This window comes from Triturus cristatus, chromosome 2_2 (genome assembly GCF_964204655.1).
Source record: "Triturus cristatus chromosome 2_2, aTriCri1.1, whole genome shotgun sequence".
NCBI classification, from domain to species: Eukaryota; Metazoa; Chordata; class Amphibia; order Caudata; family Salamandridae; genus Triturus; species Triturus cristatus.
The window spans coordinates 218,857,900-218,884,276 of NC_140582.1; the positions used below are offsets into that span (position 1 = coordinate 218,857,900).

General features: G+C 48.7%; 1 protein-coding gene across 1 annotated transcript in view; it reads right to left on the reverse strand.

Annotated features, from left to right (window-relative positions):
* HSDL2 (hydroxysteroid dehydrogenase like 2) overlaps positions 1-26,377 on the reverse strand; it is a 208,255-nt gene that overhangs the window by 168,406 nt on the left and 13,472 nt on the right. The window contains exons 2-4 of the mRNA XM_085641264.1: positions 23,236-23,399; positions 5,077-5,175; positions 2,441-2,555 (exon numbers count right to left, since the gene is read on the reverse strand). Of these exons, the coding sequence (XP_085497390.1) occupies positions 2,441-2,555; positions 5,077-5,175; positions 23,236-23,399 (378 nt within the window). The remainder of the gene's footprint in view (positions 1-2,440; positions 2,556-5,076; positions 5,176-23,235; positions 23,400-26,377) is intronic.

A 26,377-nucleotide genomic window follows, 5' to 3' on the forward strand; every position in this document is an offset into this window, starting at 1 on the left:
CACACTATTCACTACACGGGTGAGAGAAGAGGGACCGTATTTGTTTAATTTCCCCTCTCACACAGGCAACTGACCTTGCTTCTCCATCCCCCGTGATATATTTTAACCAGACTCCAAGGACATCCTTAATAAATTGCTAGTGTCCTTGGGCTCTTTTTATATCTCACTCACCACCACCACTTTGACCCACACACCCCCATGCAGAAGTGCGGCAAACTCCTAAAAGATCTCCATCAAAGAGCCCCGTCAAACGGGCCCGTGAGGGACTGCAGCGCCACCCCCACGAGGAGCACCAGCCCGATGATGATGCTATACACTTGAAAGGGTGTGTGAGGGCACCTCTAGATCCACACAGGAGTACCTTACTCTTTCTCGGCACACTCGAACCCATCTGGAGACACTTCACACTTCCCTACAGCCCACCTGGCTGTTTATTCTTCTCTCTTTCCCCATAGGAACTGTTACCATCCTACATTGCTACCGCCACATCAGAGCCGCCAGTATAGCTCAGCAATGCCCCTCGGGACGCCAGATGGTCACTCGAGGGGTCTGGGTCATATAAGGTCCTAAGCACAGCAGGCCACAGCACCGCAGCCAGCTCCAACCATGCCTCCAGGGGAGCTCCAGCCCCACACGGCTGGCCGGCAACGTGTCCCAGCGCCGGTCACCCTTGCGCTGCACAGCACAACGCCGGGATGGGCGAGCAAAATCAATCCGCCCACACTCTGGGCAGGTCTGCGGTCATGCGACAAGCACCCAGCTTCACACTGTAATCCCCAGCCCGCAAGGGGTGTGGGGGTCTGGGCCGCCATCTTCAGGCTCCTCCAAAAAGGGCACCTACGGCACCATTTGCAGGGCTCCAGGCTCTCACTGGATGCCCTACCTTTCCCCCCTTCAGTAGGACGTAATACATTTCTTGAATTCTGTATGGGATTATTTGGCCATGTTGTCAATCTTGTACTCTCACCAGTTGCATTTCTTTTTACAGAAGCAGATTATACGCATGAAACGGTCAGTTAGTTAATGAACCTCTCAATGAAAGAGCAGAAGGAAAATATGTCAGGTCTCTTTTTAGCATTATGCTATCCAATGTATCCAATAGGGTTTTTGTAGAAGTGTTGATTTAAGAATTTATCTGTATAAACCTACACAATCCGAAGGATGTCCCAAAGTGTCTTTCCCTAGCTGCCCACTCCATATGAAGCCACTCAATGAATTGCTTGGCCTTCTCTCTCTCTCTCCGGAGAACTTCACCAGTTGAGCTTTTAATTTGGCAGATTTTCAGCAATTATGGAGCCTAGGCCAGTATTGGAACTGTAGTCCATTCATTTTAAAAGCACTTAATCCTACCAAAACCCGGATAGGTGTAAATGTGAATAATTAGCCAACTCAGCATGCAATACAAGAATATGGCTAGGGAAGCTATGGAGTTAACTATATTGTCTACTTTTAATGCTTTTCGGTGCTCATTTGAACAAACATTTTGCTTTAAAGTCCCAAATCGCTCATGTTAATGGTGTTATGTTACACACCTGCATTTTCCTTGTTTTAGCTTTAAAGCTTTGCTGCCTTCAGGTAAGTCTGATGTTTTTCAACCTTATTATTGCTAAGACTACAAATTGTGATTCAGTTGCATAGTATGTATGGTGTTCTATACTGATCAAAATCTGGCATGTTCGGATTTTATAAAACATTAAAGTAAGTTACAGAGCAAAAGTAGTAAGTGAAACCTATTAGGCAAGTAGAGAGCAGGATATTTACCATGCCTGCAATCCAAGACAAAATGCAATCATAAATAAAGGTTATTTACTTATTTGTGAAGTGTGGGCTTATAATACCCTGGGAGTGTTTTGAGCTGAATGGCACAAAATAGGTGTTCTTCACCATTGGGTCATGACACGTAGAAGATATGCTTCAAGTGTTAACATAATAATGTACTATGTTACCCACTGATTACCAGAGAAAAACCTTTAATGGGAGGATCCCATAGTCTCTCATTGACTACTTAAATTGGCAGATGGCAGGGCTGTTTTAGTCATCTGACTGGCAGCATTCAAATGTTGTCAACAGGTGGACCAGGATGTGTTAGGATCTCAACAGCATTTAGTTAGGCATATCGTAGTGAGAGGCTATGCATATATATTTTAAATCTTTCTCTGAACTCCAAAGTTATGTCCTAATTTTAAAGTTGTGTGGAAAGATGGCGATGCCCAGTGATTTTTTTATATTGTTCAATTGGTAAAACAAAAATATACAGGTAAAAATAACACAGAATCAATAAAGTAAGAATTGAGCTTTAAAGATAAGTTTGCTTCTTAGGGCATTAAAAGATATTATCAGAAACAAGTCTGTTGAAGATATCTTCCCATTAGAGACAACGCTTTGCTCCTCTAATCTAGTTACACAGTTTGGATTATCAGCAAGTGCTTATCGTGCTTACGCCAAATAGGTTCCCCTTGTGTTGACGCCCATCATGAGGTCCACTTTCTTCATGGGGGTTTCCAGAGTGCCGGTCAAGCTGATGGCACTGGCATTGTTCACCAAAACATCTATTCCTGAATGAAAGACAACACCATTCTGCATTAAACAATCTCTCAGGCATATGGCAGCAAAACATTCACACCATAACTGCACAACATGTTCACATCTTATATTTTAAACTTCACAAACCAATAACACAGACCCTAAGAAATATTGCCCAAATAGAGAAAAATGCCTTACTCAAACTATGGCACATAAGCCACGTGTTTTCTGTTCCACTAAAGTGAAACCAATGTAAGTGCAAAAATGCATTGAGTACAACTTCACCCATTGGTTTCATGTATACTACTTTAAATAGCTGTGGGGTATGTCATCGCTATGTTGTAATATGTTACAGCATAATAATTTTTGGAGGCCAGGGGTTTCAAGGAGGGTCTTGCGAGTGCAATCCATGTGGTCTGGTACTCTTAACATTGACGCACCTGTCACCTTAAGAGACCGGGGAAGACACTGTTAAGAGGAGTTACGTTTTTTAAGCGTTGTAAAGAAATCTAGGAGGTTGAGGTCACTGCAGACGCTGAAGGGTGGGGTGGTCATTCAATAATCATGGCAGAGAAGCACGTCTCTCCTCGTCTTTTGCTTTTGGTCCAGAGGACCACTTGGAAGTCAGAGAAAAGTAGCTGTTTTTTAGATGACAGCATGCGATTGTCTAGTAGGTCTTCCAGGCTTTATAGGTGAGAATATATTTTGAAGTTTAGTCTTCACTAATTGGGAACCAGTGCATAGTTCAGAGGTATGGCAAAACTGACTGCTTCCTCGGAAGAGCGAAAATGTGTGTGCCCAAAGGATACTGGGCTTACAGGCACCTTGAAGTTTTTCCTGTGGGTAGGCATGTATAGATAGAAGGTGTTTTTTATAGTGTAGGCGGGAGTTGGCTAAAGTAATTGTTGCCATTACGTGTTGCTCAGCTGGGATGAGTATTTGAGAGAAGTTTAAACTGGTAGAAGGTATCTTTGACTACCAACTTCATTTCAACATTTAAGCTCAGGTTAACATATCACAAGACTCTGAAGTTCCCGACCTTAACTTTGAAGGCTACCTTATCATTAGATAACAGGGGTAGACAGTCAATCCAATTAATGCATAAGGTGGGGGTGGTCAGAGGCCAAGTTTCTTGGTTTTATATCTGTTTATCTTGAGGCTAAGTTGCTTCGTGCAATTTTCAACAGCTACAAGGACTTCTGAGACTGCACTGAATTGGTCTTTTTTCCCCCTTTCCAGCTTATGTAGAACCAAAAAAGTCCGGAGTTTTATATAGTGCGAACTCAACCCGAAGGTATTAGAGCGCTTTCCATGAGCACCAGCTGTGTTACAGATGAACACATTCATTTTGTTAGGCAAGAGAAGAATAAGTGATTTGCCCAGAATCACAGGATGTTGAGCTTTCCTGCCGAGACTCGAACACGGTTCCCCTGCTTCGAGGTCGACTGCTTTAGCCGCTAGAGCACGATTGTGTGTAATCCACACACAAGCTTAAGAAGATGCAGCGGGCTCAGATAAGATTCAAGAGGGACTTATACTGAACAGGCATGGCGGTTGGAGGGAAGTGCAGAATTCATGCAAGACTTCACAAGCCTCTGGTGGGGAAAAAGCAGGTAGCCTAAGTGGAATCGTTGGCTGCACTGATCAAGCACTGTTCTCACCCACCCAAATGCTTGCTAGATTACGTTTGCAACAGACTGTAGGGGGTTTACAAGCAGTTATAGGTTCTGATCTATGTCAAAGGTGAAAAAGAGATCAAGGAGAAATGTCACATAGAAAGTTCCTGTGTCTGCTACATTTTTGTAGGTTGTCCCAGTAATGTTTCGGGCCAGTGTTTAGTTCTGAATTTAGACTGTTTTGTCTAGGATACTGCTTGATTGCACGTGGTTCTATTTTCAGGCTGCATCTAGCAACACGATTTCCACAGCTAAGTATGATGCAACACACATTATTGTGGACTCTTCCCCAAAATGAAGACCTTGAACTAAAGGTGGAGGGGGTGGTAGACATTTTTCTGCTCCAGTTGGATTTTTGGAAAATGGGAACTTATGAGAGCAGCGCACTACAAGACTGGGAAATGGATGAAGACCTGTGCAGTTGTCAACATGGTTCTACAGCATACAGCACCATACTCTTAGATCTGTGGCAAAAGGCACTGAAGATAATTCTACGCATAACCGATTGAGGGCATAGCTCGGGTCTATTTTGGTTCTAGGAAAAAAAAAAACTGCGGGGTCAGACATGTAAAGGGAACATGAGAGAAGATAATCATGAAAAGGCTGCTTATAGATTTTTATCCTTACTAGTTGCAGCAATTGAACACCTGTTCTGGAACGGTCTATTAAGTGGTGGTGATTGAACAAGTCAGAAAAATAGGATAATGAATCTAAGCATAAACTACCTATAACTAAAATATAAAGCACTTAAAAACAGCAATTAAAAAGTATGATTCCTCTTGCTTGCTATGAATAAAATGTATGCAGAATGATTAATATTAAACATAAAAGGCTCTTGATCGAAAGTCATAACCATGGAATAAATAAACAACTTTACCTCCAAAAGTCTTCACAGCCTGGTCAACAGCATCGGTGACTTGTTGCTCATCTCTCACGTCGACAATGCAAGCTAAGGCTTTTCCTCCCGCTGCTATAACTTAACATTGCGAATAAAATCAGGAAAAAAGTTTTTTTAAAAATCACATTAATCAAAGTTTGTTAAAAAGATTTTAAAAAGTAAAAGCAAACTAACAAAAAGATAAAGAATTTCATTCAGCAAGAACAACCTGAGAGCCTGGCTAATAAAATTAATACTGGGCCATCTCCAACACAATAAATTGATATTTCAGCCAGGGACAACAAGCTGCATCAAACAAACTACTTTTTCAGTGGTAGACCAGGTGAAATATGGCTGCAGTTGAGAAAACAAATCATATTTCATTAACAAAGAAAGTATTTTTACTATATTATTCCAGTTACAAACCAGTCACCAACGATGCACATGTCTGTTACTACTTTGAGGTCCCACCACACATGCAGTTAAAGACTAGTAGGTAAAGAACAGAATGGTCCAGTCCTTCCAGTCCCTCAATTGGTGAGTCAAAGAAGGAAAGGCAAGCAGTCAAAGGCATCTCAGGTATAGTATGGGGGGCAAGAGTTCAGAACTCAACAGACAGTAACAGATTGTCCTGCACAGTGCTCATCTTTTAGTTAAAAGAAAGTAATTTAATCACACAGCAAAATAAAATACTACACAGCACTATTAGAATGATCAGTTAAGGGGTTGCACACCTTTTTCTAAGCTTCAGTGAGGTGCTACATACCTTTTGGTACCCTCTTCTACTATCTGGAGTATTCTCAAATCTACAAATCAGAGGTTTATAGCCAGGGTCTAGGCATGAATTAGGCACAAGCACAGTTAACTTAGTTATCCCAGTTCTTGGATGTGCACAACAGTTCAGTTCACTTTCAACAACTGAAGCTTGCCTAGTAAAAGTTTTACGTTCATACGGCAGAGTTCTTCTGCTTCCTCAGTCTCTCTTTCAACTTATAGACAGGCCCAGCGCCTACCAGGTTACTGTGGATTTCTGTGTTACTGTAGATGCAACTCTGTGCTGGGGCACATTTAGAAGTCCCATTCCTATGGCAGTGGCTCCTGAACTGCAGGTACCGCAGAAGAGACCTCACTCAGAACTTGACGGGTTGGTGCGATCATTGCCGCAGGCTCCCACAGCAGCCCTCATTTAGAGCAGCAACAGCTTCCCTGGACCGGGATTGAATGTGTGGCCTCCGGCCATGAGCCAATATTCAGCAGGTGGGTGTCTTCATCAATTGCAGCCTCCAGACCGATAAGAGCATCCTCATTGGTGGCGACAAGGAATCTCTTACCCCGAAGTCAGCAGCGGCAGTAACAGTCTCTCAGGCATATGGCAGCAAAACGATCACACCATAATGCCTGGCAATTCGAGGTCTTGGGGCACTTCAAAGCAAGAACCAATGGGAGGGAGGAGCCTAGCGCGCATCCAAGATGGTCGCGTGAGCACAGGGCTCCCCGGACCCTTTCTGCTCCTCGGAATGTATCCTGAGACTATCCTGATTTGGTGTATGGAATCTGGGAGATGAAGACCAGCTGATCATATATCTCTTTTCAAAACTCTAATCGGACCTGGGAATCCTGAGTTGTCGTCGTCGGAACTTTTGGGACCCACCCGACGGAGGTGGCCGGGGTGAAGGTGACCCGTGGGGCCGGGCTGCAATTGAACAACAGCGGCCTCAGCGCGGTGCCAGTTACCGATTCAGCGCTTTCGGTTTCGGTTTTGGCCTTCAGGAGATCATCTGGCGTGCGTGCTCAAGGTGGCGAGGTGCCTCCTGGGCCTCTGCCCGAGGCTTGCTTCCATCTGCTACTGGCGGGCCTAACGCCTCCTACACCGACAGTTTGTGGTCCTTTCCCCTTGATCGGAGGTCCCATTGAGAGACTGCGCTCACATGGCGGGCAAAGGGGGTCCGGAGGGGCGCAAGACCAAGGCTTCACTGCGCGGGGGAGCGGTCCAGAGCAACAACATGGACCGCTATACCCAGGGCAGGGGGTCCCCTGGCGCTGCTGGCCTCTCCCCGGATGCTGCAGGGGGAGGCACGACCGTCTCTGCGGAACCTTCCCTACAGGATATTATGGGCGCCATCGAGGGCATCAGGGAAACTATCGCGACACAATATGAGGCCCTGGCCCGTAAGATCGACACTGTCGCGATCGACGTCACCCTGATCCGGGCCGACCTCTCTAAAACCAACGAGAAGGTCCAGGCCCTTGATACACGGACCTCCACCCTGGGTGCGGAGGTGTCGGATCTGCGGGCCGCGCTTGGGGACATTAGATTGGTCAACGACCATATGGCCCGGCGGCTTGAGGACTTCGAGGGACGGGCCCGACGCAACAATATCCGCATCATTGGGGTACCGGAGTCCTCCGACAGCCGCCCGGTGGACCTCGTGGTCGAGGAACTTATCCTGCAACAGCTGTCCCCGGTTGGCCTGAGCAAATTCTTCGCTGTGGAGCGGGCCCATCGAGTTCCGGGCGGCCGGCCGCGGCCGGGGGCCCCCCCGAGGCCTATCGTGGCTAAACTGTTCCACTACAGGGACCGCGATGCTATTCTGCAGGCTTCGCGGACCCGTGGCCCGGTCCGCTACGAGAACTCGACCATCAACTTTTACCCGGACTTCACGCAACTGGTCCAGAAACAGCGGATGGGATTCCAAGGAGTGAAGCGCCGTCTCCGCGAGCTAGGCCTGAAGTATTCGATGATCTACCCGGCGAAACTTCGAGTGGAGCATGGAGAACGGACAGTCTTTTTTGACTCTCCTGTGGCCGCAAGTGACTGGCTGGACTCGCTGCCGGACATGGGTGGCCGGCCCGGGCCCTCTGGGGGCACCGCAGGTGACGGGTCCCCTTAGACTGACCTTTGGTCCTTGCTTTTGCGGTTTTGCACTGTACAGTTGGGTCTTACTTCTTTTGCATACTGTGTTTTACCAGGACCCGTGAGGGGTGCGGGCGGGTTCGGGTCCCTTTCCTCCTCCGGGGTCTTTTTGTAGAATGGGGTTAGTGGGGCGACAGGCACACTGCAAGTTGGGGGGGGTCTTTGGCCCGCAGGGGTGCAGGGTGGGGGGCGTTGGACTTGGGGTGGGGTTGGGGGGGAAGAGGGGTTGTTTAGTTGTGTGTTTTTTGTTTACAGGGCGAGGTATTGATTTTTATCCATATTTGGGAGCGGTGCTGCGGGCTGGGGGCCTCTTGATCTATTGGAGGGGATGGGGGGGAGACGGGTTGAGGCTTATGTCATGGAACGTCAATGGGTTGGGGGACCGTATTAAGCGGGGTGTTGTACTGCAATATTTGCGTCGTTTGACTCCTGATGTGGTGTTTCTCCAGGAGACGCATTTGGTCGGCAATGTCTGCCATGCGATGAACAGGGGGGGATACCGCCTCGTAGCCCATTCTGGTTTCACAACTGGCTCCAGGGGGGTGGGCATTCTCCTGCGAACCTCCCTTCCGGTGGAGATCACGAGGATAGTCTCGGATGACAGAGGGCGCTATGTGTGTTTGATTGGGAGGTGGGAGGGGCAGCCCCTTACCCTGGTTTCAGTCTACGTCCCCCCGGGCCTCCAGAACTCCACCTTTACTGATTTGGGTCAAATGCTGCTTGACCTCCCGGACGGCCTCCTGCTCATGGGCGGGGACTTTAATTCTGTGGTCTCGGGTGAACTGGATCGTCACCCACCGAGGACCCTCCCCGCTGCCCAGTCATGGCTGGGCGGGATGTTGGAGACCTTCGGCTTGGTGGATAGTTGGAGACTAATGCATCCGACCCAGTGCCAGTTCACCTTTCATTCGGGGGCGCATGGGAGTCTCTCCAGGTTAGACTACTTCCTTACGCCCGCGGCGCAGACTGGTCGGATTCGAGAGGTCAGACACCTGGCGCGTGGTATCTCCGACCATTCTCCGCTGTGGCTTCTCTTTGACACCGGGTCGCGGTCCGCAGGGCGGATAGCTCCCATTAACCCCTGGTACCTGCGGGACCCTGTGACTCGTGACAGCCTGGTTAAGGCCATGGACCAATACTTCAGTGAAAACGAGGGGTCGGTGTCGTCTGCGCTGTCCCTTTGGGAAGCCTTTAAAACTGTTATACGCGGACACGCCCTCGCCCAGATAGTGGTGGCCAAGAAGGTCAGGAGCGAGGTGGTGGTGAAGCTGGAGACTGACATCTCGGGGCTGGAGTCGGCCTTGGAGGCGAATGTTACTCCGGACGGGCTACATGCCCTTAGCCTGAAACAGTTCGAATATAGGTCCCTGGTCACTGACGCGGCCAAAACTATGTATAGGGAGCAGCAGGGCCGATTGTATGACGCGGGGGACAAAGCGGGAAAGTTGATTGCGTGGCTGGACAAAAAGGAGAGAGTGAATCGTGTGGTCCCCGAGTTGCGTGCTGCGGATGGTGTGTGTGTGACTGAGCCGGATGAGATTGTGGAATGCTTCGCTGACCACCTCCGGGCGGTGTACTCCCCGGTGACTGACAGGGACGAGGATGACTCTCGCCTCCTACTGAGAGATATTGCTCTGCCCGGCCTGTCCGTTGAGGACCGGGAGCGGCTGGACGCCCCCTTATCGTCGGATGAAATAGCGACCGCGATCCGTTCCCTTCGCTCGGGCAAGGCTATGGGTCCTAACGGTCTGCCCATTGAACTATACAAATTGCGTCCTGATAAGCTTGCGCCCTTCCTCAGCCGCATGTTCCGCGACTCTCTTGCGGCGGGTTCCCTTCCGGCCGACCAGCGCTTGGCCTCTATAGTCGTTATCCCCAAGGAGGGCAAGCCGCGTGACCGCTGTACCTCTTACCGGCCTATTTCACTGCTCAATGCGGAGCCTAAAATCCTGGCGAAAGTCCTGGCCAATCGATTGTTGAGTGTCGTGTGCGACCTTATTCATCCGGACCAATGCGGCTTTATCCCGCACCGCAACACCGCTCTTAACTTGCGTCGTCTGCACGGGGTCCTCGCCAGGGCGGAGTTCCTCACCGAACCGGCCGTGCTGGTTTCTTTGGATGCCACGATGGCATTTGACACTATTGAGTGGCCATTCCTCTGGGCCGTCTTGGATAAATTCGGCTTTGGAGAGGGATTTATTGGCTGGGTGAGGCTCCTTTACACGGGACCCATGGCTCAAGTGGTGGTGAATGGGCGGGTCTCTCGGCCCTTTGCCCTCGGCAGGGGCACGAGGCAGGGGTGCCCGTTGTCCCCGTTGCTTTTTGCTCTCGCCCTGGAGCCACTCGCTGCCTGGCTCCGTTGGGAGCCCTCGCTTAGAGGGATCCGGTGGGGCCCGGGCTTCGAAGATCGGGTCTCGCTGTATGCGGACGACATTCTCCTGTATCTCACCTCACCGCGGCAGTCACTCAGCGTCCTCTTTGACGTTCTGACCTCCTTTGGGAACAATTCGGGTCTCACGATCAATTGGTCTAAATCCTGCGTTTATCCCATCTCTGGTGGTCCTCCTCTCCTGCCGCCTCGGCTCCCGATTCAAATATCTCTGAGCGGCTTTAAGTACCTGGGGATATACGTTTCGCTGGACCCGGTGGCTCGCTATGAGCAGAATCTCCTGCGTCCACTTCGGCGACTGCGTGAGGACACGGCCCGGTGGTGCAGGCTGCCCCTGTCCCCGCTGGGTCGGGCCGCGCTGTTTAAAATGATGTCCCTTCCCAGGTTCCTCTATGCACTCCAGAACTCCTTCGACGTTATCCCAGTGGCCTACTTTCGGGAGGTGGAGAGCCTGCAGAGGAGACTGGTGTGGAACGGCCGGGCGCGTATTGCTCTTGCCAAGCTCACTCTCCCCTGGTATGACGGGGGCATCGCGCTTCCTGACATTCGCAGGTACTATTGGGCCTCGCAGCTATCTGCCATTAACCACGCCACGTATGCGCCCGGCTTGAATCCGGCGTATGAGATGGACAGGTTCCTGCTTCCCGGCGGGAACTACAACAGGGCACTTTATTCCCGCCTGGCTGACCGGACCCTTACGGGTCCTACTAAGATTGCTGTGCGGACCTGGAGGGCTGCCACTGCGGCCATGGGCTGGAGTGAGCGAATGACATGTGCTACTCCCTTGTTTGCCTCCGACCGCCTGGGCAGCTTGTGGACCACCAAGGGGTTTGACCAGTGGGACACGATTGGTATCAGCAAAGTGGGAGACCTGTGGCACAAGGGCGCGGTCAAGACTTTCGCGGTGCTCCAGGCCGAATACGAGCTGACCGACAGGGAGTTCTTCCGCTACGCCCAGGTTCGACACGCCCTGCTCTCGGTCTTCGGGGAGGGGACCAAGATCCCTGTCTCCTCGCCCCTCGAGGACCGCATACTTGACGGACATGTCCCTGATAGTACTATTTCTTTAATTTATAAAAAATTGATTAATCACCGGGCGGATCTCCTGGTGCGCCTTCGGGAGGCTTGGACTGGGGATGGGGTCGAATTGGACGACGAAGACTGGCAGTCTGCACTGTCGTCCCCCAAGGAGGTTGCCATTCCGGCTCGTCTCCGGTTGGTACAGCTCAAGATTCTCCACCGGGTGTATGTCACGGGTCCGCGCTTGGTCACGATGGGATTTTCCGACGACGGGCTCTGTAAGCGAGGCTGTGGGCTCAGCGCCACCTTTCTTCATATCCTTTGGGAGTGCCGCGAGGTGGCGGACTACTGGCGCCGGGTCCACACGGTTATGGGACAGGTCACCGGGGTTGTGCTGCTGCCGGAGGTGCGTCGCTGTGTCCTGAATGTGTGGGAGCCCAATGACTACAACGCGGCTCAGACTCGGTGGGCGGCCCTAGGGAACATGATTGCCAAGAGGGATATAGCGCAACTTTGGGGCGCTCAACGGCCGCCCACCGTGTCAGTATGGAAGGAGAATATGGACTGGTGTATGTTTCGGGAGAAGACAGTGTATGTGGCCCGTGGCAAGCCGGGGGCATGGGGTAGAATTTGGGGTCAATGGAATGCGTATCGCGGAGGCATCTGTACGCCCCCCCTGGTGGACACTGATATCGCCATGTCCCCCTGACCCTTGGCGGCTCCTGGCGCTTTTTGTCACAACTACATATGGACGTTCATCTCCCTTGACCCCCTTCCCCCCCCCCCCCTCCGTCCCCGGCCTCCCGGTACTCCTCTCTTTAGTGGATTGCTCAAATGTTCTGACTGGAGTTTCCCGGGGGGAGCCTGAGCCGCACTGGTATCCCTCATAACTCGCCTTTTGTTTTTATTGTTTTTATTGTTTTTCATTTTGTCTCTGTTATTGTTGGACTCACGCTTGCTGTTCTTCGAGAACTATCTTGAGCCACTGCGGGGCAGTGCCCTGGGAACTGACTGTAGCCTTGATATGTGTATATTTCCTTATGTACCTAGCGGCCGGCCCGGGTGGTTGTAGGCCCATTCTTGTAACCGAATTACTGTTCAATAAAAACTTTTTCAAAAAAAAAAAAAAAAAAAAAAAAGAACCAATGGGAGGTATTGGAAGAACGCTCCACAAACTGTTGCTCTAGGATTCACTCCCTGTTAGTTATCAGTTTCCAATGGTTGGTCCGCATGCTGGGAAAAAGCGGAGCTTCTCCTCCTGGTTAGTCTCTCCTCCTGGAGGGCCAGGCACAATCCTTCTCGCTCTTGCAGGCAGGGGAGGTGAAAGACTCAGCTTCTCCAGCAGAAAGCAGAGACTTTGGGTGGTGTTTCCTCTTCTGTGGGAGACTGCACGTCATGAAGACATGCACCTTGGTCACAAAGACGACCTTTGAGTACTCTATTGAGCACTCCCTTACTAGGTCATGAAGAACTTGCAACTCTAACAAAGCAAGTTAGTTTTGATACCACTTGTATACTCACTTTTCAGACAGAGGATGTGGATTCACTGTTTAGAACCGGTGTGTGTTGTCGTTTTCAAATATAATTTTCTGTCTATTCCTCAGACACAGTGTTAGACCTGTCAGCCCTTTGGGTGGTCCCTCCTCTCCATTATTTATTTTGTCCCACTTTTGCCTCAAGCCCGGTTAGTATTTTTCCTTTTTGGGAACCACCAGACTTTTTAGTATTGATGCAGATTCAGGGAGCCATTTTATCTACCCCTGGAACTTCTGTCTGAGGGCCTGGAGCACAAAATGGTGGCCACCTGTGACATCAGCAGAACCCACTGGAACCTACTAGAACCTTCTGCAACATTCTGGAGCCCTGTGACAGTTGGAGGCGGTTTAGAATGTTGGGAAGCTAAGACAGAGAGTTGGCAGTTGGAGCTGGCAGTTGGCACCTGACTGGTGAAGAGAGAGCAGCAGAAACCTGAAGGAGGAAGGAGTGAGGCAGCAGGGGTGGAAACTTGTGCCTGGAGTGGGGTCCATAAACCCACCCTTGATACTAGTCCCTACTGACTGAGCCCAGCCTGGAGCCCTGTGTGGGAAGAAGCAAGAAAAACCATCTTAAGGACCTGGACAGCAGGAACAGGCCTTAGAAGCAAAGAACAGCAAAGTCCTGACCTGATTATTGGTTTTCCTGGAGTCCGACGTCGAGAAGCCTAGAGACCCGGAGCCCGAGGTGGAGAAGCGGCGCTGACTGGAAAAGCAGACGTCGTACCCGGAGCCGCCAGAGGTCGAGAGAGGGCGCCGACGGAGGTCGTAGAGAGTACCAGAGGTCGAGGAGGAAGTCACCCGAGGTCGAGTGAGCGGCGTCGACGGGGGAGTGAAGTCCGCCCTCCGGAGTCGCCGGAGACCGAGGAGAGGAGCACCGGAGGTCGGGAGTGAGGTCGCACTCCGGAGTCGCCGGAACCTGAGGAGAGGAGCACCGGAGGTCGGGAGTGAGGTCGCACTCCGGAGTCGCCGGAACCTGAGGAGAGGAGCACCGGAGGTCGGGAGTGGGGATCGCACTCCGGAGCCGCCGGAAGTCGACATCGAGCCAAGGCCGGCCGACGTCGTCGAACCTGAGGTCGCCATCGGACCGGAGCCGCCCGAAGACGACATCGAGCCAAGACTGCCCGACGTCACCGAACCGGAGGTCGAGATCGAGCCGAGGCCGCCATCGAACCGGAACCGCCTACCGGCGTCGTCAAGAACTGACATTGTGCCGAGGCCGCCGACATCGAACCGGAACCGCCTCACGGCGTCGACACGACTCCAGCGGCGTCGGAGCTTCAGAAAAAGGGCAGTAAGTGGAATAGAGGGCGCCTAAGGCCCTGTGGAATCCTGAGAGACTACCCTAGGGGCTAGAGAGGTGCTGGAACCAGCTTGATTGTGCCAGGGGTGAGCTGAGACTAATTCAGAGGGGTTGTGTAGAGTGAGGGAGCCAGGTCTCTAGAATTCCCCCCCTTGATCTACCTCAGTTTAGGCCTCAGCCTTGTCCAAGCCAGGGAGTAGACACCCTCAAGCCATCCATCTAACCACAAGCTGTGACTGGGCCAAATCAGCCCATAGAAATCTAAATGTGATCTGATTCTATGAGTGTCACTGTCAGCTTTTAATTATTTATTGAGAGCACTGTATTTAACCTATTTATTGCTTCACTGTATTTATTGTTCCACAGTATTTGTCGCACAATATTTATTGGCTTGCAGTATTTATTGCCTCATAATATTTAATTGCCTGTATGTAATGCACTTATATTTATGCCTTAATTATTTATGATCTCCCCTATTTATTGAATCATTAAGACTATCTATTTGACGTACCCTTCCACAGAAAAAGCCTTGTATATGGTGATTGTGTTATTATTTATTTAATCAGCAACTAAGAGAAAAAGAAGATAAACAGATATTTTCATAATTTTTACGGTGTAGTCGTTTTTGGAACGGATGCACGCATGGTTATTGTATGGGTATGACGTATGCTTAGCACGGTGCCTGATTCCTGACCACTCGAGCCAAGCTACCACTGTGTATGTCTGGAGAGACCCCGTTACCACCACCCTTTCCGGTGTGGGAGTGGAGTATTTCCAACACACAGCTTTTGTGCAAGGTGATGGCTCTCACAGAAGGTAGCATTGATGCTGGCTTCAAGCAGGAGTAAAACTATGGCACAGTGAAGTGTGAAATCTCTTCACCTGTTGTGTCTCAAGTCTCCTGAAGGAAGAGATCAGATTCAGACAAAAGGGCAGACCCTGACTAGAACCATACTCACCATTAAAACCAGAAACTAGTCCCATCCCTCACTCCTAATATCTACCAAATGGAAGTAATCAAGAAGAACTAATCCGTAGCCCGTGTCTATCTAGGCCCTAATTAAATTCATATGGGTAGCATAGTCTCAGTTTTCCGCGTTTTGATGTCTGGATTTCCTTCCTTTAGCCACAGGTAGCCAGCCCCTAACTTGCCCTATGCTAAAGTGGGAGCAATCCATAAAATGATCGCACTGACCTCAGTACTCTGATTCCCACAACACAGTCTTACTATCAATATACGTTACACATTCCCTGTACATACACGCACTTGACATGCAAAAGAAATGTTAGTGCAAGGATTTGGGACTCACATAACAGCATACTGTACACGAGATAAGGCTCAATAGACTGTACTCTTGCAGAGAAAAGATCTGGTCACAATAATGATTAAAAAAAACTTGATCACGGGTTTGGGAGGTCAATAGGACTGCGGGACCTGTGGTAGCAGTCCAACCACCGCCACACTACGGGTCCGCCTGCAGTATTGAGAATGCGGCAGTCGTACCACCGCTGGACTGCTGCGACTGCAAGGGATACAGGATCCCACTGCTTTTGCACAGTGGTAAGATATAGAAATACGTTGGCGGGGCCACGGCGGCACCCTTTCCATGGCGGTGAGCGTGCCATGAAAAGAGTGGCGGTGAGGAAAATAAGGGGGGCCTAATAGGGCCCCCTGCTGCCTCAGGGCCCAGGGAGTGCAAGTGGGGGGGGCACATATAATGCCCCCCTCAATTTGCATCCCTCAGTTCATGCACAGTGCGGCATGTATGCCACAACGTGCAGGGTGGTGTAGGGGGAAGCTCAGAGAGCAGCCTTCTGCACGTTAGGCTCCTCTATGAGCCAACCAGACCGCCGTTGTCAGTTAACCGCAGGACCACCTGCCAGACCAGGAATAAACTCTTGATCTGGCGAGCGGTCACACCACGGGTTTGGTGGTCCTACAGCGAATGGTGCGCTGCATTGTCTGCTGTAGGACTGCCCAACTCGTAATCAGGCCCTCAGTACCTCCCAATACCACTTTAGCCGACTTACCCAGGGCATCGACAGTGGTACTATGCCAGCTGTGAGGACACACTTTGTGCTTCCCTCCAGGTCGCAGACAGGAGTCTGGACCTTGTATCACCAGGGGCAGGCCTAGGCCTCTGTGCACATGCTAGATAAGCGAGCCAGGGCCAATCAAAAAGTAAGGAAGCCAGTTTCACATCTAGTTGGGATAATAGGGTCAATAGAACACACCTATTTACAATGCGGGAGCCATTCCTGTTGTAACAGGCAAAGTTATTTCTTAAACACAATATAGAGTAAGCAAGTTTTTTAATGAAGCATAGAATACAAAAAATGCTCTTGATGAAAAATGTTGACTGAGTACAAGGACTTTGATATAACAACTGGAACATTACATAGAACTGGAATGAAGAAAATCTTGCTTTGCTGCACGATCCTTAAATATAACAAGCATTTGCAATGCATTCGGTCTCGCCTTTGGAACCTTATATGTATTTAGCTATGCAGCACATTAGCCTGGGTGCTGAAACATCTACAGTTCTTTAACATGAAGGGAAAGTAAACACCAAACTGTGACACACCAGGTATGGGAACACATGGCGAGAAACATTGCCTTTCAGCTGGAAATGGTATAGTCCAAAGCTCTGTTTTTAATATAAAATCGGGGCCTTCGGTGGTCATATCACTGAAAATACAAGATTTGAAAAAAATATTGTCTACGCGTGCTCGTGGAAGACAATTTCTATGGACTGGAATCTAGAGAATGCTAAAGTGATTCTGGTATTTTATTGACCTCTACTGGTCATTTTCTATCAAGACAGTTAAATAGAGGCAGTTGAACAAGCAGAGAGCAATTCTGGTATTTTAATGACCTCTACTGGTCGTTTTCTATTAAGACAGTTAAATAGAGGCAGTTGAACAGAAAAAAAGTCCCCAAGAGGAAGCAGACAAGTCCTAGGGCTGATCGCCAGAGCCCACAAAGTACATACACATAAGTATATACCAAAGTATATACAAGAGGTCTCGAATGCTCGACCTAACAAGCATTAAAAATGCAATAGGTCTCGCCTTTGATTAAGTTAAAGCCATTTGCTTTGCTATACAATACCATTAGCAAAGCAAATGGCTTTAACTTAAACAAAGGCGAGACCTATTGCATTTTCAATGCTTCTTAAATTGGGCGTCAGGGCTCGGGGAGGCTGGACGTAAACCATTCAAATACGGGTCTGGGATTCAGTGCCTCAACTTGAAAAGGTAGAGTTCAGGATCAAAAACAAACGCATCAAAAGCTCTGAGCACAACTCAGAATTCCTACAGAATAACAGCTTCAGACCTCTGCTCGACAGAGAACTAACATTAGAGTTGCGGTAGAAACCTTCACAAGCTGAACAAAGCAAAGGCATGAACCTGCCCGGGGCAGGTGGACAGTGGGCAGTTTTAACATCAGAGAGGTTCCTCTGCAGCAGCCAGTCACGGGTCGCCAGCCTTCAGAAAGTAGTAATGCGCAATGGACGTTGCTGGTTGTGGGATCATTCTGGACTTCTGTCCAAGGACAGAGGGAGGCGGCTCGGACAAACATAGATCAAAGCTTAGAGAGACTCTCTCCCTTGAGGGCTGCTAAGTATAGAGACTAGAAGAAAACAGGGCAGGGAGCGGGATACACAACAGCAGGGAGCGGGGCGCACAAGAGGTCGCACAAAGGAGTGGGCAGGGCGCACAAAGCAGGGGGCATTGCGCACACCAGCTCGGAGCGGGGCACACAAAACCGGGAACGGGGCACACACAAAGCAGGGAACGGGGCACACACAAAGCAGGGAACGGGGCACACACAAAGCAGGGAACGGGGCACACACCAACATGGAGCAGGGTGCACAAAGCAGAGTACACAAAACAGTGATCGGGACACACACCAGCAGGGAGCAGGGCACACAACGAAGGGAGCAGTGCGCAGAGAGCAGGGCACACAAAGCAGGGGAGCAGGGTGCACAAAGCAGGGGAGCAGGGTGCACAAAGCAGGGGAGCAGGGTGCACAAAACAGGGGAGAAGGACACACAAGGCAGGGGGCAGGGCACAGAAAAAAGGGGCGGGGTACACACCAGCGGGGGGGGCACACCAGCGGGGGCACACAGAACAGGGAGCGGGGCACACACCAGCAGGGAGCGGGGTACACACCAACATGGAGCAGGGTACAACAAGAAGCCTCACAGAGCGCTGCTAGGCTCCACCTAAAAATGCCAACTAAAGGGGCATCATCTGTGATAGGATTCTGATGCCGCCACAGGTCGGAGGTCCTGTCCTGCACAAAGTCGTCTCTAAACAGAATGCCATGTACATTTCAGCCTATATACCTGCCTTCTCACAGGGTGTGAAGTTAGGCTTAGGCTGCAGCACTTCAAATACGCGAGAGGTATCCAAGTCCGAAACGGCAAAAGAAGCCCAACATTGCTTATTAACTGCCGCCCTCCATAGCTCGGCGTGCTGTTGCTTTGGTCTGGATGTGGATAAGCAGGACTGGGACGCTACTCTCCGCGGGGGTGGGGCTTTGAAAAGGCTGCCCGGCGAGACACTTCCTTACCTTCAGCACGGGTTCTTTTGTGTGCACGCTCGTGCGTCGTAATTGGCGTCATCCTACGTGCATTGTGTGTGACTAGCTGAGCTGGGAGACCGGCGTTCATTTCAGGTTCCCGCGTCGTGGTTTCGCGCGCCGCTGACAGGAGTCAGGGGAGGCAGAAGACAGAGTGCGAGGGGGCCTCAGGCAGAGACCCATGTTCCGTATGTTACTGGGGCGGGCTGCCTGACGAACCAGAAACCCAAAGCGGCGTTCCGGCACAAGGAGAGGCCGGGTCACAACTCAGGAGTAAGAGCTAAGAAGTGCCGGGGTTCTCTGTCAAAAAGGCCCACAGGTGGTAAGACTCGGAAGTCGTGTCCTTTCCCAGTCCTAAGACCGACCCTGAACTTCATACCCATCCAAGGACTGCCGCCGCACTCTGAACTCTCGGCCGGGCTGCAAGCACCGACCCCTTAGTTGTTTGAATTGGGGGCCCCTGCCGCTCTTTCTGAGCCTGGGTATCACTCTGCAGACAGGTGGTGGCTTCCACGATTTGGGCGCTGCACCGGTTTTCAGACTGAGTGCAGTGTGTTAGTACTATGGTTTGGTTCCCCCCTCTCCTTATTACAGGAGCAGTGGATGGCCAATGCGTGTTGTACAGGGGGGGAGGGGGGGGGGTCGGCAGCGGCGGGGTGTGTGCGCGCGCGTGTGTGTGTGTGTGTGTCTGTGTGCGTGTGTGTGTGTGTGCGCGTGTGTGCGTGCGTCTGCGCAAGCGCGTCCACAGACCCCGATCGCTGCGCGTGCCCCGGTCTGTCTCCCTTGAGAGGCATCACGGCAACAATAGTTCTCATGGCGGCAGCGAGACCTAAAAATGGGTGTGCTGCACTTTGATTTGCTGCTGCTCTTTCTTCTGCCACAGTCCTTCCCGACTGGAAAACGGTCACAGTAGGTTATTTATTATTTATTTAACGATTTGTAGAGCGCCTGGTAACCCGAAGGCATCCCCACGCTATATTGATTGTATTATCCAGAGGAGAGGGGAAGAAAGAGAAGGGACTTTATTTTGGGAATAAAAGCGTTTTCAGTTTTTTTCTGAAGATCAGATAACTGGGCTCCAGTCTAAGGGTACGGGGGAGGGAGTTCCATCCGGCAGATGCCTTCACGGAGAAGCGTCGGCCTCCAGTCCGTGTCTTTCTGTATTTGGGGATGTTGGCCAGTCGCTCATACTCAGACCGAAGGGATCTGGGGGCCTTATAAGGAGTCACCAGGTCGCTGAGGATCATAGGGCCAACTCCATTCATCAATTTGTGTGCAGTGCACATGGCCTTAAATTCCACCCTTTGGCGCACTGGCAGCCACTGGCAGGTGCTCTTTCGAAGGGGGGAAAAAAACCTTAATGACCCCCCACAACATTCTTAATAACTTTTAGTCTGCAGCTCTTCTACCTTGTCCAGCTAAAAGATTTGAAAATAAAATTAACGGACACTGCTATCTTTTTATTGAGGACAACAACCAAATTCTCCCACTTGTCTTCGCTCACTTCACAGAACTGAAACTGCTATGCTTGCAGTATCAGATGACCTCTGCTGCACCGTGGAACAAGGGGCAAAGCAGCGTTTACTCTGCTCGATCTTCGCACTGCCTTTGACACCATTAACCATCATGCCCTCAGTATTCAGATGAATTAAGTGGGAATGCAAAGCCAAGGCCTCAATTGGCTTAAATATTTTCTCTCTGAGAGAAATTCAGCAGTGCATCTTCTTCCATTGCAATCATTCAAACCTCTCTTTCTGTCCATCTTTAGTTAATCTCTATATTAATCTTTTGGCTGTTCTTATCAGGTAATATGGTTTCACTCATACATCAGATGCAACACAAATTATCGAATCTAGCAAAGGCTACAGGGGATGTTCAAAGCATATTTTGGACCTGCTTGTCCATGGCTGCCTCTTGGATGTGATGCAATCTGCTTAAACAAAACCGAGTTCCTTTTGTTTGGCGATTTACCTTCGGATCTGGTCATCAGCTTGGGGGCCCACAGACTTAGAAATGCATCTCCCCCACCTCTTCTGCTCGAAATGTATTTACCATCTTCAAAATCAATCTTTCTTTTATTAATTATATCAATAAACTTTCTGCCATGTGTTATTTGCTGCGTTCTGTGCAAAGTGGTTCCTTTGCTTTGGGCCTCCTGTCGCCAAGCAGCAGTTAAAGCAGTTATCCTCTCTCACATGGACTTCTGCAACTCCTTACCTTGGTCTCCCAGCTTACATCACTCAGTTAAAGAATGAGGACTAACGGCTAGGGTAGCTGACTTTGAAGCTGGGGAACCGGGTTCAAGTCTTGGCAGGGGACACTCAACATCCTGTGATTCTGGGCTAATCACTTAATCTCCCGTGCCTAACAAAATAAATGTGTCCGTTTGTAACGCAACTTCTGCTCATGTAAAGCCCTCTGATATCTATGAGCAGAGTTCGTGAGACATAACATTTAAAAAGAAAAATAAACATTTACAGTACGACTGCTCATCTTTTTCTCTGCCTACTTACACAATCAGCCCATACCCTCTCCTCTTAAAGCTACTTCTCTGGCTCCATGTAACAAAGGGAACCATGATCAAAGCTCTCTGTATTTGTCATTGCCCCACCCACCATGAAGGGCCGGTTTATTCGAGACAAGGCCTCACTCTTTCGTGGGCATCTCACTCTCTTTTCTGCCTCTGGCAACCTTTGCAGTTTGGTAAAATCAATTGGGTGGGCACTCCCATTTCCTAGCAGCAAAATATTGCCTTTCCCTTTCTAGGGATATTTGTCTTCTCTCAAAAGATTGGGCCTTCTGCAAATCTGTCAAAACAAGGCTGTTCGAGGTCTAGTACTTTTGTTTATATTTCTGGGTTTCCCCAACCATCACGACACCTGTTTTTCTGGGATATCAGTAGCTGCATCCATGTCTCCAATGACCAATGCTTGCGCCAGTTTGCACTGGTCTCTGACAGAAAAGAGGAATCAAGAGTTTTCCTTGGTCTGGATTATGAAAAGAAATGGGTGGTATTTTTATTCCGCACCAAATGTTTCTCTGTTGGGTCCAGTTCAGTCCTCCCTCACCTTCTGTGGTTTAGTAAGTGTGAAATCATGGGTATCTAGCCAGAAATGTGCATTGTAGATTAATGAACTGCGGATTGGTTTACACGAATATTAATGACTTTCTTAAACCTTCAACTTTGGTACGTGGAAACTGAAAGTGGATTTCACTGATGGTCTTTCCAGCCAAAGTTTTATGCACTTGGATAATTTGGTTGCACTAGCACATGAAAAGTTGCTTCTAGGGAATGCCTCTTCTGTTGCAAAGCATTAGAACAGATGGAGCTCTCAAACTGCATGTTACATTTCCCAGTGTCCCAGAGAGCTATCCTTCGTAACACCTTTTCATAACCCCATTGTTGTAACTTACACAGATAATCAGGACAAAGACAGCTGTCTTATAAGACGGTTAGCTACGGTAATTTGGAAAACCGCAATTCCTGTCAGATCATAGGTGGAAGGGATTGGTTAGCAGGTTCGAGTTACAGCAGGAGTCTAAAAACCAGATATTAAAAAAGAAAAAATGTGTGGAACAAGCTAGAAAGATGCTGCTGCTCACATCTCACTCCAAGATGTCCTTGTCCTAGGATTGTTTTCTGTGAGCACCATTCCCCCATGTTTCAAAATAATCTTCATTCTACAGAATTAGATGCCAAGCTAAAACAAAAATGAAACTAAAGGCCTGAGAGGGAAAGAGGAGGAGCCTAGCAGCAGTAAGTTAGAATGTGGAGAATCTCAGTGCTGGGTTGGTAGAGCAGTGAGAGGGGGCAATTAGGTTCCAAAAAAGGTCATACGAGAAAGACTATAATACAAACAAGAGTTGATGTTAATACAAGGGATGGGGAAGGAAATCATAGCAAAGATGGCAACCAGTTAAGAACTGTACTTATTATGCAGACAGATAATAGGCCAGAAGTTAGTGCCCTCGGTCCTCGCCAGCCATCAAAGCAGAAGATACTATGACAAGCACCCCATTTAGATTTCTCACACTGGGTGTGAAAGAGATGTTATGCAACTTTAAGGATTCTATTTTATATAATCCATAAGTCATACCAAGGTAGAAGAACCTGATCCGGTCTCCTTCTTAAAGTAACTCAGTTTTTCTGCAAACACTTGAGCTAATGAATGCCCATAAAGAGGGCTTAAACAGACAACAGTGCACAGGAACAGCCCCGCTCAAAGTAAGCGGACATACTGCCTCATTGTATATTGAACTGCATGGTTTTATCCTGCATGCCGTTTTCCACATTTATAAAGGACTCGTTTATACCAACATCATCTTCGGTTAGTGTGAAAATATCACTGTGATGCACTGCTCACGCTGGAGCAAACCAGCACACCTATGGGATTTGCAATGCTGATGACTTACTTTCCTCTGCAGCAGTGTAGATTGTGCCTGGAAGCTTGGGATGAGCCTCTGCCGTCTTGGCAGCGATGACAATGTTGGCACCATCTTTGGCTGCCTTCAGTGCAATTGCTTTTCCGATCCCTCGGCTTGCCCCAGTGATGAAGAGGGTGCAACCAGCCAGTTTCCTTAGAGAGAAAAAATAACATTTACTCACCCAAAACTACAGCTGCTCAGAATAGAGATCTAGTGGGGTCTGTCTGAGTCCCAAGCAAAGCCATCACATTTTTTAAAATATATCTCAACCCACTTTTTTTTTTAGGCGGTTTGACACTATAGCTCCAAGAGGTCTATCTAACAGACATTAAGTACCACGAACCTGCAAAGATAGTTATATTCCAAAAAATAAAACACCATGTTTCATCTTCCCAATAGGCAAAGAGAAAAGTGGATAGACCAATCAAGATACACAAGTTTAAAATGCATCTAAAACATATGGTTGCTTTGTTGGCAAGATGCAAGTAGCCGTCAAAATATTTGTTTGCTTTAACGCGCAAAATGTTTCAAAGTCAATCAATCGAGGAAAGCGAACTAACTTTCCCCAGGACTATTTTTTTTCCAATGCGTTTAGGAGAGGAAGAGCACTTTCTAGTTGAATGTGGTCTTTATTATGGTGAGGGTGGCATATACAGTAGGGATACATATTTCATGTATAGTTTTCCGAGTAAGAGATTTAAATAGCAGGTCTTACGTTTTGACATTTCCAAGTGGGCATTACATTCTGACCTTTTTTCTAAATACACACTCAGATAATTGTATATAGCCGCTTATTCTAATTTAGCTGCACATAGCCTCGAAATTTAAATAAACTTTTTTCACCCAAAACCTAATATTTATGTTTCAGAGACGTTAACCTCCAATCATTCAAACAATTTGTTCTCTTATGGTATTTGAGAATGGGCAGTACATCTGGCTAGAGGGTGGGCGACTTCCATTTAAGAGGGTGTGGTAAGACTTTTCTGGATTTTTTGATTTTTATTTTTTTAAGTATGATTATTGTGGGGCCTGCTGTTAAAATAGGACCTCACGTCAGGTATGTTCAACAGGCAATCTATCTTGTCATTTACTTACAGTTGGTTTGTGAGCCCACCACTTGATCAGTGAAATCTTCCATCACTATTAGGTTTTCCCACTACCTGCTTCAGTTAACGTTTGAATTCTGTTCAATGTTTGTTGAACTAATTGCACTAGGGGTGTATACAAAAGTTAAAGCGCACCACTGCAGAACGCATCTTCCCTTCATATTCAGGGATTTTTCCTTTGGATATAATCAGATTTAAATGCAAAATATTAAATAGCATTTTGCTTTAATGAAAATACTGTGACTCTGTGATAGTTGGTCTTAATACCTTAGGTCCATCCCCAATTAATCTAGTGTCTGAAATCCAGGGAGAGAATTTTCTTCTTTGAACACAGCTTTCCAGCAGGCGAATTATATTGTAACAGGATATGAAATCCAAAATCACCTTATTATGGAGTTATTTTTCTATGACTGCAACGTTTCACAAGATTATCTTGAAAGAAGAAATATTACAAGGAGAAGAGAAAGATGTTCCGATCGTCGATATTGGTGTCTTGAATGTTTCCCTCCTCTTAGGTAGCCATTTTGGGAGTGGGATTTAGCACTGATGTGACCCAATTCCAATTACCAGAAAAAAGATGTTTTTGAGGCTACCTCCTGCCACAAGACACACACTGTGTATTTGGGGTTGTAGAAGAACAATAATGGAGTCCAGGCGAGAACCCCCTATTTGCTCCTACTTCCTGAGTACTTCAAAAGGTTCCGTTAATTTTATTTTTGTTCTTTATCTTTTTGTGATCAAACAGAAATCCTAGATTTCGGACCGTTGGGGACCAGGCTATGGGTGTTTCCCATTAAATGGGCTAAGAGTACTAGGATGACACATCGTGGTCTTCCCAAATAACTAGCACTTTGGCCTCTTCAGGATTAACTTTAACAAGCACTAGCCACCATGGTGTTGCTCAAACCTGACAATCAGCAGGATTTTCTAGGCACTTAAAACCAAAAGGATTTAATTGTAAGCCCCAATGGTTCCAAAGCGATATTATACAAACCTGGGGAGAGGGGACATCACTGTAAGACTCCACAAGTGAACTGCTGAGAGAACTGAAGAGACACAGCTTCAACCATTCTCATTATAAAAGATTTAGACCATTCAAAGGTGTTTCCTTCCAAACTAATCCCATCAAAATAGTAGATCAAAAGACTGATCCACCTTAAGAGGCCTCTTCCTTCGAAAGAGATAGGACAGCAAATAAGTTGTTTTGCATTATTTTTTAGACAGGTCAGAGTAGAGAAGTACATTATAAATTGGTTAGCTTGGTAGGATCTGTATTATGTAACTAATGCAACACCAAACTCTGAGGAGACTCCGGAAGAATGGGGACTCTGCCATTCTCTGTAGCACAGAAATCCTTCTGAAAGCACTAGCAGGCGGCTGACCCTGTGGCAGGGGGTCCGCGCCTGTAGCTAAAGGAAGCTGCACTACCTGACTTGTTTCCCAGGAAGAGACGCTGTTTTAACTAGCGCTCCTGCATTAAGCGCAGAGGCGCGCTTTTAATCTTCTCTGCTCATCTCTTCCCCCACGGAAATCCTGACGCTCACCTTCCACTCCTTCTGAGTGCACCGGCACGGCACAGCGCTGAACACAGCGGCGGCTCGCAGCAGCTGGGGCCGACATCTTGGATTGGGCTGCTCGGGTGAGGCGAGGCCACGGTCATCTTGGCCACACCCCCACGAGTACCGCCCCTACTTAGGAGCACTGTTCATTGCAATCCTTTGGCACTAGCAGGCGGCTGACCCTGTGGCAGGGGGTCCGCGCCTGTAGCTAAAGGAAGCTGCACTACCTGACTTGTTTCCCAGGAAGAGACGCTGTTTTAACTAGCGCTCCTGCATTAAGCGCAGAGGCGCGCTTTTAATCTTCTCTGCTCATCTCTTCCCCCACGGAAATCCTGACGCTCACCTTCCACTCCTTCTGAGTGCACCGGCACGGCACAGCGCTGAACACAGCGGCGGCTCGCAGCAGCTGGGGCCGACATCTTGGATTGGGCTGCTCGGGTGAGGCGAGGCCACGGTCATCTTGGC